The sequence below is a fragment of the Haliotis asinina genome, chromosome 2 (genome assembly GCF_037392515.1).
Source record: "Haliotis asinina isolate JCU_RB_2024 chromosome 2, JCU_Hal_asi_v2, whole genome shotgun sequence".
NCBI lineage: Eukaryota > Metazoa > Mollusca > Gastropoda > Lepetellida > Haliotidae > Haliotis > Haliotis asinina.
Window position 1 is genome coordinate 28,910,049 of NC_090281.1, and position 15,234 is coordinate 28,925,282.

Below are 15,234 nucleotides of genomic sequence, written 5' to 3' on the forward strand. Positions count from 1 at the left end.
TAATTTCCACTTATGGTTTCAGACTGCAAATAAACTTGAATTTCATTTCATGTCCCCTCACAATGTAGCTATTACATTTCTCAATAATAGTAATTTAGAGCTATCGTTCTTTGAAATTTATCACTCTTCGATAAATAGTCCAGTAAACATTAACATCAAATATTGTGTCATAAAATCAGGGCAGGTGGAAAATTAGTCAGGACAAGTTACTTTCTTGAAGTGACTTGCCCTGTGGCAAGTCGCTTTTGAAACAAAATTTGAATCCCTGCATTAGTAAAGGTCAGTGATGCACATGGCATTGTTATATATATATGACCATTGACAACGGATACACATTGTTATAAATCATCAGGGACAACTGATACACATTGTTACACATCATTAGGGACCACTGATACCTATTTTTATATGTCAGTGATATGTTTTATTATGCTCCATCAGGGACCGACCCCAGTGTGGGAACACTGGACACTGGAAGACTCTGGCCGAGCTGAGCTGCCTCTGACTGACAAGCACCTAGATTCTTTCCCCATGGGTGTAACCCTTACCATGGGATGTCAGACAGAGATAAAACTGGGTAAGTGACCCTGCCCTCCTTGTCCATTGGTCTGACTCTAACTCTTGGCTGTCAGAAACCCCCCAAAACTGGGTAAATGACACTCACTCTGTATTGCCCTGGGTCAGACAGAGATACAACTGGGTAGAATCCCTGTTCCTCCTTCCTCTTCAAAAGGTCTGGGACATTGGGTAATGAGTGGGACCCGGGTACACATCTCAAGAATCGGACTGTTTAGGATCATGTGACTAATAGATTATCTTATTCTTTTATGATTGAAAGGTCATATTGTCTTTGACATTATTTAGGCATTATTTACAGTCATCTGTTTTGAATATAATACATGATTAAGATATTTAACAACTCATTATTTTATCCTCTGAGCTGAAGAACATTTTGGATGTCCTGGTACGGTAATAGGGGGTGGTGGATCCATATAGAAAATTTAGCTCCATCACAGCCCTAGTACCCAACAGTGATGTTACTGAGATATTAAATGCAACTCACTCACATTGTTGAGACGTGACCAATACCATGCAGTGACCTCAGGTATCATGAAAAGGAGAAACCCCTCTCCTGTTCCAAATAAACTGACCCTCACACTTTTTAAGGGAGTTTTTATTTTTTGTGTTTTTATTCTAGGTGAGAAGACACATCCTCCCAGCCCAATACTGTTGATGTTGTCAACTGATGGCCTTTTGGTGCCCTACTACCTGTTAAACTTCAACACCAGTGCCCCCAGCCTCATTGTGCCTCTGGAGCAGCTGACAGCCACTGGGGCACGCACATCTACAGGTAAGTGTACCTCAGCACTACTGCCCCCTGCCTCATTGTGCCTCTGGAGCAGCTCTCAGCCATTGGGGCATGCACATCTACAGGTAGGTGAACCTTGGCAGTAGTGCCCCCAACCTCATTCTGCCCCAGAAGAAGGTCACAGCCACTGGAGCATGCACATCGACAGGTAGGTACGCATTGTATATGAACTTGTATGTTCTGTAATGTGCATGCACACACACAGAGAAATAGAACTCACACCATAGGCAGATCCAGATGATGGGGGTGTGCAGAGGTGTGAAGGGGTGTTCATCAACCCTTCTGAAAGTTGAAAAATTGAAAATTTTGTCAAAACGGGTGAAAATGAAGTGTGCCCATCTTTTCTCAAATGTTGTATCAAGCCTTGGACACAGACTCACATTACTACCAAATATCATCTGCTTCTTCACAATGATGTAATTACAAAGTGGTCTGTCCAATGAGGCTTTTAGCCACCTGAATCTGAAGAAAGTTCATGGAGGTCAGCTTGGTTCTAAATTGATTCACAATAGGGTGTTTGCTTGAGAGCATTGATTGGTTCAAACTGGTGGCTCAGCTTGGTGGCTCATGAATGGTTCAATATTCAATAGGGAATCTGCTTGTGTTCTCACCTGATCACTTTAGACAATAAGTCTGAAGAAAATGACAGTTCAAATTTCCAAATAGCAAATTAGACATGCTCCAGTCCATGTTAATCTGATTGTATGTAAGCATTGATTTGATTTCTTGACCAATGTGACTTCCATTTCACATACAACTGGACCAATAAAGAGGAACAGGTTTGCATTTTCATTCATGCATTGGGGGGTTATTTGAATGGATAGGTCTGGTGGTGTATTGGTGCCTTTTGGTAGTTTTGGATTTCTGAGTAAAATAGTTTTTGCATTTCCATGGCAAGTTTGGCTTTGACTGAAATTGGTGGTAGTGTTCTTTTCTGGAGCAGAACTTTAAAACATTTCAGTACTCAATACTTTCATTTCCTCATTGCTGTATACATGCCAAAACATTTGACATAGTCATAACTAGAGACATAGTCATGAAGACAATTTTGCCACTGCGGGGGATATTGATGACTTTGTGTTCTGGTGTTTTCAATGATATAAAACAAACTTTATGTCTGAAATCAAAATATACCTGAATCAACTATGAAATAAATCACGGCTAGCTAATTAACCCTGCCCACCAAAAGAGGTGGCATGAATAATTGAAGTAAACAGTTTTCGTTGGTGTGGCTACTGTGATTATCACTTGTTCTGGATAAATGAAAATCATCGTCAGTGACGATGATTGTTGCAAGGAATGTGAATCATATCTGTATGTTATCTTCAGATGCTTCAGTATATTATCTACTGTATGTGTTCCAGATTCTGCACAGGCTTCCACTCCAGGATCAGCCATGTTGGGAGCGCAAAAGTTGAGCCAGCCTATGACAACCTTGGGTCAAGGGTCAACTCTTCCCAAGACAGGAAGTTCATTCCAGTTTGTACAGAAGGCCTCCACTACGGCATCAAACACTCCAGGGGCGTCATTGTTCTCACAGCTGAAGACAGCATCAGACACACCAGGAGCGTCATTGTTCTCACAGCCAAAAACATCCTCTCTTCCCACCACTGGCAGCTCTTTCCAGTTTGTGACAAAACCAGGTCAGCCGACATCAGAATTGCCTGGTACGTACTTGAAAAAAAACAGGATTGGGTGAGGCATGGTTGTTTAATATGGGGATTGTTTGGTTTGGGCGTTGTTTAGTGCCACACTGGTAAGGTGGACCATATGGCAGTGGTCTGTAAGATAATCAAGTCTGGTCCCGACAATCTAGTGATCAACAGCATGAACATTGATCTATGCAACTTGAATACAGTGTGTATCAACCAAGTCAAAGAGCCTGACCACCTGATCCCGTTAGTCACCTCTTATGACAGGGCCAGTTCTAACCTGGATCACACAGGCTAAAACAATGTAAGGGGCCTGATCCATATTGTTACTGGATGAACATTAACGAAACATCCCCGGAATGGGAATATTGCTGGAATATTGCTAAAAGAAGCGTAAAACTAAATTCACTCACTTGCTAACTTACTCACTCACTGACTATGTTATTTGTTGACAGGCCACCAGTCCTTCACACCAGTTGCCCCGCAGGTAGCAAATGTGACACCATCTTCTATCAGCCAGAAAACAGGGCTGTCCTTCACACCATCATCCTCTGGGGCAACAACTGCCTTCTCTCCGGCCACTACCAAGGTACAGGTAGTGTCTTCACCCTCAATAGACACAAAGTCAGTGTTTGGTGCAACAAAGCCAGATGCAGAAAAAAGTGCACAACCACCATCGTTTGGGTTTAGTACTGTGCCGTCCACAACATCATCCAGCACTGGTAGCATGTTTGGTCAGCCGGCAGGCAAGTCCCTATTTGGGACATCAACAAGTTTTCCTGGGTTCGGTTTCCCCAAGACTCCGTCAACAACAGCTCCGGTGACTTCAGTTGCAGCTGCACCAACTGCCTCATCAACACCAGCTGCTTCCCAAGGTGTAACATCAACAGCATTAGGAACCAACTCCTTCACTAAACCCCCCGAACCTTCAACACAGAAACAGTCTGCAGTGGCTTTTGGTGGGTTTACCATGGGTCAGACTGTTACACCCAGTCCAGCCCCAGGGCAGTCCTCCTCTACACAGCCTCTACCCTCACACCCAGCACCCCCACGAGCCCCGGCCACAAACAAAGGTGAGATCATGTTCCTGCCTGGTACTAAAGTGTATTCCAAGATCAGTTGTTTGACTTCTCTGTAACTGGCTTATCCTGACACAAGTTCCCATCCCTGACATGTCAGTGGGGTAGCCTAGTGGTTAACGTTTCATTGTCACATCAAAGATCTGGGTTTGATTCCCCTTATGGGTACAATTTGTGAAGCCCATTTCTACTGCCATGATAATGCTGGAATATGACTAACTCACTTTTCCCATCCTGACACAATTTTCCCATCACTGACACCATCCAACACAATTTTCCCATCTCTGACACAACAGGCCCTGACACAACTTCCCATCCCTGACATAATTTTCCCATCCCTGAAACATTTCATGTCCCTACCACAAACTTCATGTTCCCAGCACAAGATTCACATTCCTGACATATGGCTGTCAAGCCTGACACAAGGTTCCCATTTGTATTTTTTACCTTTATTTAAGCAGCTGGTAAATGCATCATTTGAATTGGCTACCTGACCTCCCAGTCCCATTTGTCAACGCATGAGTTACTGATGATCAGGTATAACCTGATTGTTGTATGAGTGAAACATGTTTGGTGATGTTGCCAGGTGTGACTCTGGGAGTGAAGAGAGACATTGAGGAGGAGACGAGACAGACGGAGGAGGAGGCACCACCACTTCCGCCACTGTATGAGAAACCCTCTGTGAATGAAACAGTGGAGAGTACATTTACCAAGTCAATCATGGAGGAGGTGAGATGCATCTTCTGTTGCAGTGTACAGTCTGTGATATGTGTACATGTGTACAGTCTCTGATATCATCTGTATACTGTCTTTACAGTGAGTGAGGTAATCTATAGATGTGAACAATCTGTGATGTGTATGTAGAGTCTGATGTCTATTTATACATACCATCTGAGTGTGTACAGTGAATGATATCATTTGTATGTGTGTAATGTGACATCATGTGGTCATATATTGTATATATCATAATATGGTGCAGTGGTTAGGGGGTCAGCCTGGAGAGCTGAAGGTCTCTGATTCAATCCCTGGTCATACCAAAAGACGTTAAAATATGGTACTTGTTGGTCACTACCTTGTAAATGGCATTAAAGAGTACAACAATTACTGGTTGGCTTGACATAAGTATAATATGTCTGAGTTGGGTATTCATGCTTAATTGTGGAATGGTATCTCAGTGGGCTAGCACTACAGAACCAGCTCAAGGCTGGGCTAGTATAACCAGCCACACATACACATGCATGCATTTCATCATATGAGCGAAATATGAGGAAGTCCTGTCTATATTTGTCCCATACAGTAGGGCTGCAGTGATTCACCAGATCTTGATTTGATTTGTTGTTTGATATTTGGCCCTTGATTTGATAATTTTTTATTGATTCTTCATGCTAGTAAGAACATCAGATTTCATGTAGCTCTCAGAATAGCTTTTTTGGTGTGAAATCCATTGTCAACTTGGCAATGTCTACTAACAACAATTCTCATTTGATAATAAGCCTGGGGTCAACTTTTCGTGTTTTACCTTATTTTCTGTGCTCAAAACTGCTTGAGCTAGAGTCAGAATTATCTTCTGTTTGTGTGGAGTAATTTGTACACATATTCAAATGTAGAATTGAAATAAGGAGAATGGTTATAATAAATTGAAACTCGGGTGTCAGATTCAATTTTCGATGAATGGAACCAAATCGTTGCAGCCCTACCATCCAGTGGTTTCACAGATTTTGTCTGTGTTGTAGATGCAGCACTTTGAGAAGGAGCTGCGAGATCTGAAGCTGAGGTCAAGCAACAGTCTGAAGGAGGTTGGTACCAGGAGTGAGATGAAGGACTTGAGAAAAGCAACAGAGGACATGGCCAAGTTCTGCAATGACATCAAGGAGAACACTAAGGTTGGCAGCACACTTGTCATCTTTCTTGAGCAGTTCTCTTCAGACTCAAGTCTGACACTATTACATCAGACTTACACAGGATGGTAATATAGTCTGACCACTTTATACTTTCTGGGGATTCAGTCTGACCCTTCAGACTTACACAGGATGGCATAGTCTAGCCTGACCACTTTCTGGGAATTCAGGTGTACTGCTGTTACATAGGTTGGTTATTAAGTACTGATATACGTAAGGACATTAATCTCCACTCCACAGGAGCAGAGCCGGGAGGTCCATGACCACAAGACGCTATGTCTGGAACTGTTTGCTATGGCGGAGGAGTGCCGGGTGCGTCAGGAACGCAATGATGACCCCAAGTACCACCAGCTGCTCAGGTCACGGGCCCTGGACCCAGCCAGTGCTGATAAACTGAAGCAGCTCCAGGCCCAGTATCAAGCCCAGAGCCAGGGACTAACGGATGTAGAACTGATCCTGGACCAGCAGTGGGAGGAGCATCAGGACAGGAAGAAGGCCATCAAGGGGAGGTAAGTTGGTATGATTCGGAGTCAGTCTGTGAGATGAAGTGAGTGAATGAGTTTGGTTTTATGCTGCTTTTAGCAATATGCCAGCAATATCATGGTCTTGGGGCACCAAAAATTGGCTTCACACATTGTACCTACTGTGTGAAGAAGTGGTTGGTCTGTGCATACTGCGGGTCAGTCTTTGTGAAGGGAAGTCAGTCTGTGAAGGGGAAATCAGTCTGTGTGAAGACGGTGAGGTCATTCTGTATGAAGCGTGGTCAGTCCATTAAGGGTAGGTCAATCTGCAAAGAAGGGAAGGTCTTTTTGTATGAAGCGTTGACAGTCTATTAAGGGGAGGTCAATCTGCAAAGAAGGTGAGGTCATTCTGTATGAAATGTAGACAGGTTATGAAGGGGAGATCAATCTGCAAAGAAACATAGGTCAATCTGCAAAGAAACGTAGGTCATTCTGTCTGAAGTTGGATTTCTCTGTTTAAGGAGGGAGGTTCAGTGGACTAATACTAGTAGCATGTGATGTTCTGTTTTAGACTGCAGGCCCCGACATCGGACATGATCTACCGGGCAGTGAAGAGTAACCACAACCTGATCCATACACAGAAGTCACAGCTGGAGCAGCTGCAGGAGAATCTGAAGAACCTGCAGTTGTACAACCGCTCGGCAGACTGGCAGAACATGGCTATGTTTCGATCAGACACCTCTAGGTATTACAGTGTTCTGCTATCTGTCTGTGTGTTCTCTGTACATTTAACATGTTGAAACTGTCACCTGTGTATGTTTGTATAGTCAACATATCGAAACTCTGTCATCTTTGTCTGAACAGTCAAAACACTGTCACCTTTGTCTGTTCAGTTGACATGTCAAAACACTGTCACCTTTTGTGTGTTTGCTCAGTCAGCATGCCAAACTCTGTCATCTTTATCTGCTTGTACAGTCAGGTCAGTTTGTACAGTCAACAACATGCAGAAACTCTGTCATCTTTGTCTGCTTGTACAGTCAAGTCAGTTTGCACAGTCAACATGTTGAAACTCTGTCATCGTTGTCTGTTTGTACTTGCTACTAGATCCCCGGACCTGACGTCCCTGGTCAACTCACTGGGCAGGGGTAGTGCCCAGCCTGGACTTTCCAAGGAAGCATCCGTGTCCCCGGAAAAAACAGCTCAGCTTAGACAGTTCCTGGCCCAGAGAACTGTACCCCGTATTCGGTCAACCAAACCAGGTGGGTTTTACCATGTACCTTGTATCTGGTCAGGAAGGCTGGGTATGATGTACTATGAACCTTCCAGAGATGCTGTACAAATCCGTACAAGTTCAATGTTTTCATCAGCAGCCCCTCCTGTACCCCTGTCAGCTGTATTCCCGCTGCATGTACAGTGTTGTAATCAGCAGTTCCTCCTGTACCCGTCAGCTGTATTCCCGCTGCATGTACAATGTTGTCATCAACAGACCCTCCTGTACCCCTGTCAGCTGTATTCTCCTGCATGTATAATGCTGTAGTCAGCTGTATTCCCCCAACATGTACAATGTTGTCATCAGCAGTCCCTCCTGTACCCCTGTCAGCTGTATTCCCGCTGCATGTACAGTGTTGTCATCAGCAGCCCCTCCTGTACCCCTGTCAGCTGTATATACCCCTGTCAGCTGTATTCCCCCTACATGTACAGTCTTGTCATCAGCAGCCCCTCCTGTACCCCTGTCAGCTGTATTCCCCAGCATGTATAATGCTGTAGCCAGCTGTATTCCCCCCTGCATGTACAATGTTGTCATCAGCAGTCCCTCCTGTACCCCTGTCAGCTGTACTCCCCTTAATGTGGCAGCTCATGAAAGGTTCAGATGGCAAGAGGATTGAGACTGTAGCTATGAACCATGCATGCACTTTCAACAAGATACCAGCAATCAGCATTGGTTGCTGAAGACCAAGTCTTTTCAGGGCTTATCTTTGAAATCGGCTAAACTCCGGTAATACATGGTACAATCTTCTCTGCTTACTGATGTTTCAGTGAATCTGTCAATGTCGAGAATTGTAGCAGCCAAGGGACTTCGTGAGAAACTGGAGGATGTTCGAAGTCCCCGATCATCCCCAGGTATGTACTCACAAAGAGAGCATTTGCTGCAGTCCAGTGTCTGTCTAGTGATGACAGCTTCCACCATCTGTTTCTCTTGAATTTTAGTAATGTTTAGCCAGAATTTTGAACAATGTGATATACTTTGCAAATGTGGTTTTCAAAGGATGTCTAACTTGTAGGTGCTGCTACTTTGCAAGATCAGTAAATTTGCTGTTATGATGGCATGGTGGGTTGCCTTGTAGTGAAATCATTCACTCGTCACACTAACGAAGGTTTGATTCCTCACATGGGTACAATGTGTGAAGCCCATTTCTAGTGTCCCTTGCTAGGACATTACTGGATTATTGCCAAAAGAGGCATAAAACTATACTAACTCACTCATTTCTTGTTATGAATGTAAAGTATTTTGTGAATGTATTTTGACTAGGTGGTGACCAGACTACGCCTCTTCAACTTGCACGCTCCAAGGAGAAGTTTTCTGAACCAACAGGAGACAGCGCCAAGTTGACCCCAACCAGTCAGGGCAGCTTCAAGAAGTCCCCTACCAACAACAATGCCATCATACAGACTGGATCTCAAAGTGACCATCACCCTGCCAGGAGTGTACAGATAGCAGCCATGAGGAACAACAACAGTGATACCGACTCACATCATCGGGGATTTGGGAGTCAGGAGGTGAGTGTTTAAGCAGCCAAGAGGAACAACAAGAGTGATGCCAACTCACATCATTGGGGATTTGGGGATCAGGAGGTGAGTGTTTTAGCAGCCATGAGGAACAACAAAAGTGATACCGACTCACAACATCGGGGATTTGGGAATCAGGAGGTGAGTGTTTAAGCAGCCATGAGAAACAACGACAGTGATACCGACTCACATCATTGGGGATTTGGGAGTCAGGAGGTGAGTGTTTGAGCAGCCAAGAGGAACAACAAGAGTGATGCCAACTCACATCATCGGGGATTTGGGAATCAGGTGGTGAGTGTTTTAGCAGCCATGAGGAACAACAACAGGGATGCCGACTCACAACATCGGGGATTTGGGAATCAGGAGGTGAGTGTTTTAGTAGCCATGGACCACTACCCCATTGAGAGGTCCTCTACCCCATCACAGCCCATGAAAGTAAAGGTTAGAATTGATCCTCAGTAACCCATGCTTGTCGAAAGAGGTGGCTAAACGGTGGTCAGACTCGCAGACTTGGTTGACATATGTCATTGTATCCCATATGCATAGATTGATGCTCATGCTGTTGATCACTGGATTGTCTCATCCTGAATCAGACAAACAGACCACCAACCAACCTTCACCATCACCCTCCACATGCGCACTTACACTCATGCTCACATGAACACAAGTAAACACACAATTCAGATGATCGCATATGCTCTAATGAAAACAAATGCAAACACATGCACAGATACATGAACATGAGTGTGTGAGTGACTTCAGTTTTATATCATTTTAGCAATATTCTAGCAATATTATGGGATGGGACACTACGTACCAACGTAGGGATGGAAACCCAGGCATGAAGTGTAAATGCTTTCACCACAAGGCTACCACAATGCTCCCATCAACATTAACACACACGTGAACACACATTCATTCCCAAAACAAACACTTTCACATACAATGCAGATGAACACACAAAGAGCACACAAATACACAACGCCACGAATGCACCCACATACAGCCCTTTCCTTAGAAGAATTACATATGGAATGTTTTTACGTTTGAAAGCAAGAGAAGAGTCAGATGTAATCCATTGACATCTACTTTTAGCCTGCCACCAAGATCACAGGACGTGGAGTGAGCTCAGAGGAGCTCACGTCGGCAATGTTGCGCATGAAGGATACTCTGAGTGCTACATACTCAGCTGGGGGTCAGCGTCCAGACACGGAGGACATCTCCCCTGTCTTCACCCCTGACCTGGAGAGTGACGAGCAGGAAGGTCTCACAGAGGAAGATGAAGGTGAATATGATGACGATGATGATGAAGAAGAGACTGGATTTGGTAAGGAGTATTCCCTGGACCCCTGCACAAGTGAACCCAGGGACAATGAGACGAACCAAAACAAAGGTGAGGAAAACAGTTAGACCTTTTTGTGTGAATTTTTGAAATTACTCACCTCTTTTTAACTTTTTGAAAATGATTTTAAATTAATAGTTTCAAAGAGATTTTGATGCATATGAAACGATTTTTTGCATGATGCTGAAATGCTACCAACATTTCTCTGTACAAATTTTATAAATGCAAAACTTCAGTAATGAGTTGTTATTTGTGTGTGACCTTGAATGATTTAACTGTCATCATTGGATTTTAGGGACAGAATTCTGATAATGTATCACTTATGACCACAACTACATTCTGTTATGTTTGTTTATGGGACTTCTACTTTGTGATTAAACTCTTCTCCAGTTTCTGCTGGCACCCCACTGTCAGCTCTGCAGTCGGCTGTATCCACAGATCCAAAGGCTGGAGTGAGCAAGAACCTATTTGGTGGATCAAAGACATTCGTCCCAGATCAGCCCCCAACTAGTAAACTGTCAACGAGCACTCCAACCATGGTGACTAAACAGCCCACCAATTTAACACCTGCTGCAGCTTCAGGCTTCAAGTTCAGCAGCGGGTTGGGAGCATCAGGACTTGCAGGCAAATCTTTGTTTGGGTCTGGATTGTCTGGAGCAAACCCACCAGAGTCGTCGGCTGAAGGTATCATTGTTCTATAAAGTGATCTGTCAATAGTATCGAGGGTATTTATTACCTCCCAACTCACTCTGTTGATCGTTGAATTGTCTGGTCCAAACTTGTTTATTTACATGCCATATATATGGAATTTAGCTGAGTGTGGTGTTAAACCACAAATCATCCATGCATCCCTGAAGTTAATATACACTGCTTACATGCTGCTGCTGCTGCTGCTGCTGCTGCTGCTGCTGATGATGATGATGATGATGATGAGAATGTAACAGTGATGGTAATTCTGATGCTTGTATATGTCAGCAGATGAGTCTGCAACAGGCAAGATCCAGGCAAAGGGTTTCACCTTTTCAACAGCTCTCTCCTCCACCACTCCTGCATCCACCTCAACCTCTGCTGCCGCAACAGCAACAGCATCGACTGCACAGAGTGGGTTTTCTTTTTCTCTGCCAGGGGGAAGCTCCACAGCCACCAGTGGCGCTGCGACAGGGGGATTCTCTTTTGGTGCCAGTAAGTCTTAATCACTCTAATGAATGAACTGTGATACATTCATAATATAGGATATATTTCTCCCCAGATAGTGTTATCATTTCCATGAGTAATGTAAATATGTTTGTTCCTAGACAGTGGTATTGTTTCTTATTGTATTGTGGAATATATTTGTTCCCAGACAGCGGCATCTTTTCCAAGCCATTGACTGAGACAGCCAAGCCCCAGCCAACTGCATTCTCTGCATTTGGTGGAGGAACATTTGGTGGGAAGACCGACACCACCACCACCACCACCACACCCAGTGTTACATCATCCGTCTCAGCAGCTGCAGTGACAGCAGCCCTCAGCAGCAGTATTCTAGCTGCCCTGACTGACACTTCCACAACATCCACATCGGCAGCATCAATAACAGCGTCTGCTGCACTAGGGAGTAGCCTACTGGCGGCTCTGACTGATGCTTCGTCTCCTGCACCCCAAGAAGCTGCTGCTGCACTTAGTAGCTTCAGCTTCAAGCCTGGTGACTCTCCCTCGCAGTCCACTGAGCAAGGCAATTCCTCCCTGGCAGTGAGCGGCGCCACAGCATCAGCAACAACAGCGGCAGATACACCCACTACTGTTACTGCACCTGAAGCAGCTAAAGCAGCATCGAACCTGTTTGGCTTGACTTCTGGTGGGTTTGGTCAGCCAGCCAAGTTTGGTGGTAGTCCACCAGGTGGCGCCACCACAACTGTCACAACAACGTCTCAGTTCGGAACAAGTGCGGGAGTGTTTGGATCTGCTGGACCGGTATCTTTTGGTTCCCTGGCTAAGACTACCCAGGTGAGCAGCACTGATGGTGCCACAACAACATCAGCTCCATCCACCACTGTGGCCAAGTCTTTGTTTGGTACTACACCCACAACTTCAGCAACCAGTGGCTTCGGGCAAACTGCAACAGCAACAAGTGAAGCAGCGACAACTCCAGCCCAGGCAACAACAACAACAACAACAACAATAGCGGCTACTGGTTTTGCATTTGGTAGTTCCTCCTCCTCCAAGTCTATATTTGGTGGGAGTTCTACAGCCAGTACTTCATCAGCATTTGGAACAGCCACTACGGGTGTGTTTGCATCATCCACAGCAGCAACTACAACCACTCCGTCTGTCTTTGGGACTTCAACAGCGACGTCAGGGTTTGGGTTTGGACAAGCTACTGCAGGATTTGCCAAGCCAACTTTTGGCCAGTCGCCTGGCTTTTCCCAACCATCAAGGTAATTAGGATTTGATTTTTGTTAATGTCCATCCAATTATAATGTGGATAAGGCACTTTTCTTAGCGTCAAGGTATGAATATCCAAGTTGGAATTGTCTTCAGTAACCCAAATCCATGCTTGTGGTAAGAAACTGCTAACAGGATCTGTTGGTCAGACTCCCTTGCTTGGTTCACACATGTCATCTCTCCCAACATCAACAGAATATTTACTTGACTTGATTATTTACAGAACACTGCGATATGGCTGGTATATTGTCATTAAACAACAACAATCAATCTTTCATTCTTTTATTGTTTTAGATTTTTAAGTGGTTCATTTTGCTTTAAGTGGTATAAAACAATGGTTACAATATGTAAGAAACATTGTAAGAGAAATACATAACATAATCTAACAAAGGTGTTTTGCTTGAGCTATTTGTACAGAAAACTCATTACTGAAACAAAATTGTCAGGTTCTGTTTACCATGTTGTTTCTCTGAAATCAATCATGTTTGTTTCAGTTTTGGCGGGAGCTCTGGAGGCTTTGGTGCTGGAGGTTCTGTGTTTGGTCAAACAGCAACCACCACAAGGTGAGTGTACTAGGTCATGTTTAGAGGCAGGTGGGAGTCGGGTAGCCTAGTTGTTACATTGCTTGTCACATTGAAGACTGGTTTGAATCCCTACATAGGTATAATGTGTGAAGCCCATTTCTGGTGTGACAGGATATTGCTGGAGTATTGCTAAAAGCAACATGAAGTGGTTAAAGCGTTTGTTCGCCACGCTGAAGACCCAGGTTCATTTCTCCATATAAGCACAATGTGTGAAGCCCGTTTCTGTCTGGTGTTCCCCCATCAAGATATTGCTGGAATATTGCTAAAATATTGCTAAATCAGTCGTGAAACTGTACTCACTCCCTCTCACTAGGGGAATAACTGCACTGACATATGACTGAGTTAAAATTTCAAGTCACATTGGCACTGACATATGAGACTGTGATAGTCTTACCCGACTGATATGACCTTTTTTCTGTTCCAGCTCTAGTGTATTTGGCCAGTCTACAACCACCACTACTACCAGTTCTGAAGGAAGTTTGTTTGGAGGGGGAGGAGGAGGAGGCCTGTTTGGGGGTCTTGGTGGGAAACCCAGTGCTGACAAAGCAAATAAAAATGTGTTTGGGGGTGGGACGTTTGGCACAAGTGACAACACCCAAAACTCTGGTCTCTTCGGTAGTGGTGGATCAACGTCATTTGGTGGCAAATCTGATGGAGGGTTTGGCTCTGTTGGTGGTTTCAGTGGCGGAAGTGGAGTGGCAGCAACAGGGTTCGGTGTTGGGCAGAGTTCACAGGGTAAGTCCACAGGCCCTCATGTCTTTATGAGGATTAAAGATTGTAAAACATTTTTATGACTTGAAATGCTTCACAGTACAATAACTCCTGACAAGGCCAGACACTTCAGTGTACTCCCCGCGACTGTTTTGCAGGCTGCTACTCTACCACTGCACATTAAAATCATGTATGATTGGCCTATCGAGCACCACTCATGATGCCTACCAAATCTTTATTGTTATTTCTTCATGTTAATCGAAAGCTGATTTAGTACCCTTAACTAAACTATCTGGTCACAAATGGATGTGAGTAAGTCAGCTGTAGATACAATGTAGCGGTGGTCCAAGAGATCTCAGGTTATATAAGCTGTAGATGTTCTCTTCACAACATTAGGCAAACCTTCCTCTGTTCACAGCATCATCAGGGTTTGGAGGTCAGCCGACATTTGGTGGCAGTCCATCTTTGGGTGGTTCTTCGTTTGGTGGAGCACCTTCATTTGGCAGTCCAGGAGGAGGCTTTGGAAGTTCTGCAGCCTTCTCCAGCCCAGTTGGCACCACTTCAACATTTGGCTCAGTGGGGGGACAGGGCGGCTTTGCAAGGTGAGGATTCTGCCCGTTTACAGTGGTCAGGATTTACTGAGGTTGTTGGATACAAATTGTCTCGGATTATGAAACAAGTTGCCCCATGGTCCAAGACCCATGAAGATTGGGGTTAGAATTTATAATCAGCAACCCATGCTTGTCACTGCTATTGTGATTGGATGATCAGGATCTCTGTCTTGGTTGATACATGTTGTTGTACCCAATTACATTGATTGATGCTAATATGGTTGATCACTGGGTTGTCTGATCTAGACTCGATTGTTTACTGAACTTTGTCATATTGCTGGAAACTTGATGACAGTAGGCTCTCTGTAGCCTGATCCAC

General features: G+C 44.4%; 1 protein-coding gene across 2 annotated transcripts in view; it reads left to right on the top strand.

Moving 5' to 3' along the window:
• Positions 1-15,234, top strand: part of LOC137273539 (nuclear pore complex protein Nup214-like) — a 33,079-nt gene that overhangs the window by 16,871 nt on the left and 974 nt on the right. The window contains exons 9-26 of one of the 2 annotated variants that reach the window (XM_067806275.1): positions 442-577; positions 1,199-1,351; positions 2,734-3,036; positions 3,477-4,094; positions 4,687-4,829; positions 5,834-5,983; positions 6,239-6,507; positions 7,031-7,204; positions 7,564-7,718; positions 8,497-8,580; positions 8,990-9,237; positions 10,342-10,639; positions 10,979-11,272; positions 11,564-11,770; positions 11,931-13,002; positions 13,504-13,572; positions 14,018-14,328; positions 14,723-14,906. In XM_067806275.1, coding sequence (XP_067662376.1) covers positions 442-577; positions 1,199-1,351; positions 2,734-3,036; positions 3,477-4,094; positions 4,687-4,829; positions 5,834-5,983; positions 6,239-6,507; positions 7,031-7,204; positions 7,564-7,718; positions 8,497-8,580; positions 8,990-9,237; positions 10,342-10,639; positions 10,979-11,272; positions 11,564-11,770; positions 11,931-13,002; positions 13,504-13,572; positions 14,018-14,328; positions 14,723-14,906 — 4,868 coding nt within the window. The remainder of the gene's footprint in view (positions 1-441; positions 578-1,198; positions 1,352-2,733; positions 3,037-3,476; positions 4,095-4,686; positions 4,830-5,833; positions 5,984-6,238; positions 6,508-7,030; positions 7,205-7,563; positions 7,719-8,496; positions 8,581-8,989; positions 9,238-10,341; positions 10,640-10,978; positions 11,273-11,563; positions 11,771-11,930; positions 13,003-13,503; positions 13,573-14,017; positions 14,329-14,722; positions 14,907-15,234) is intronic. The other variant, XM_067806276.1, reaches the window with a different exon arrangement.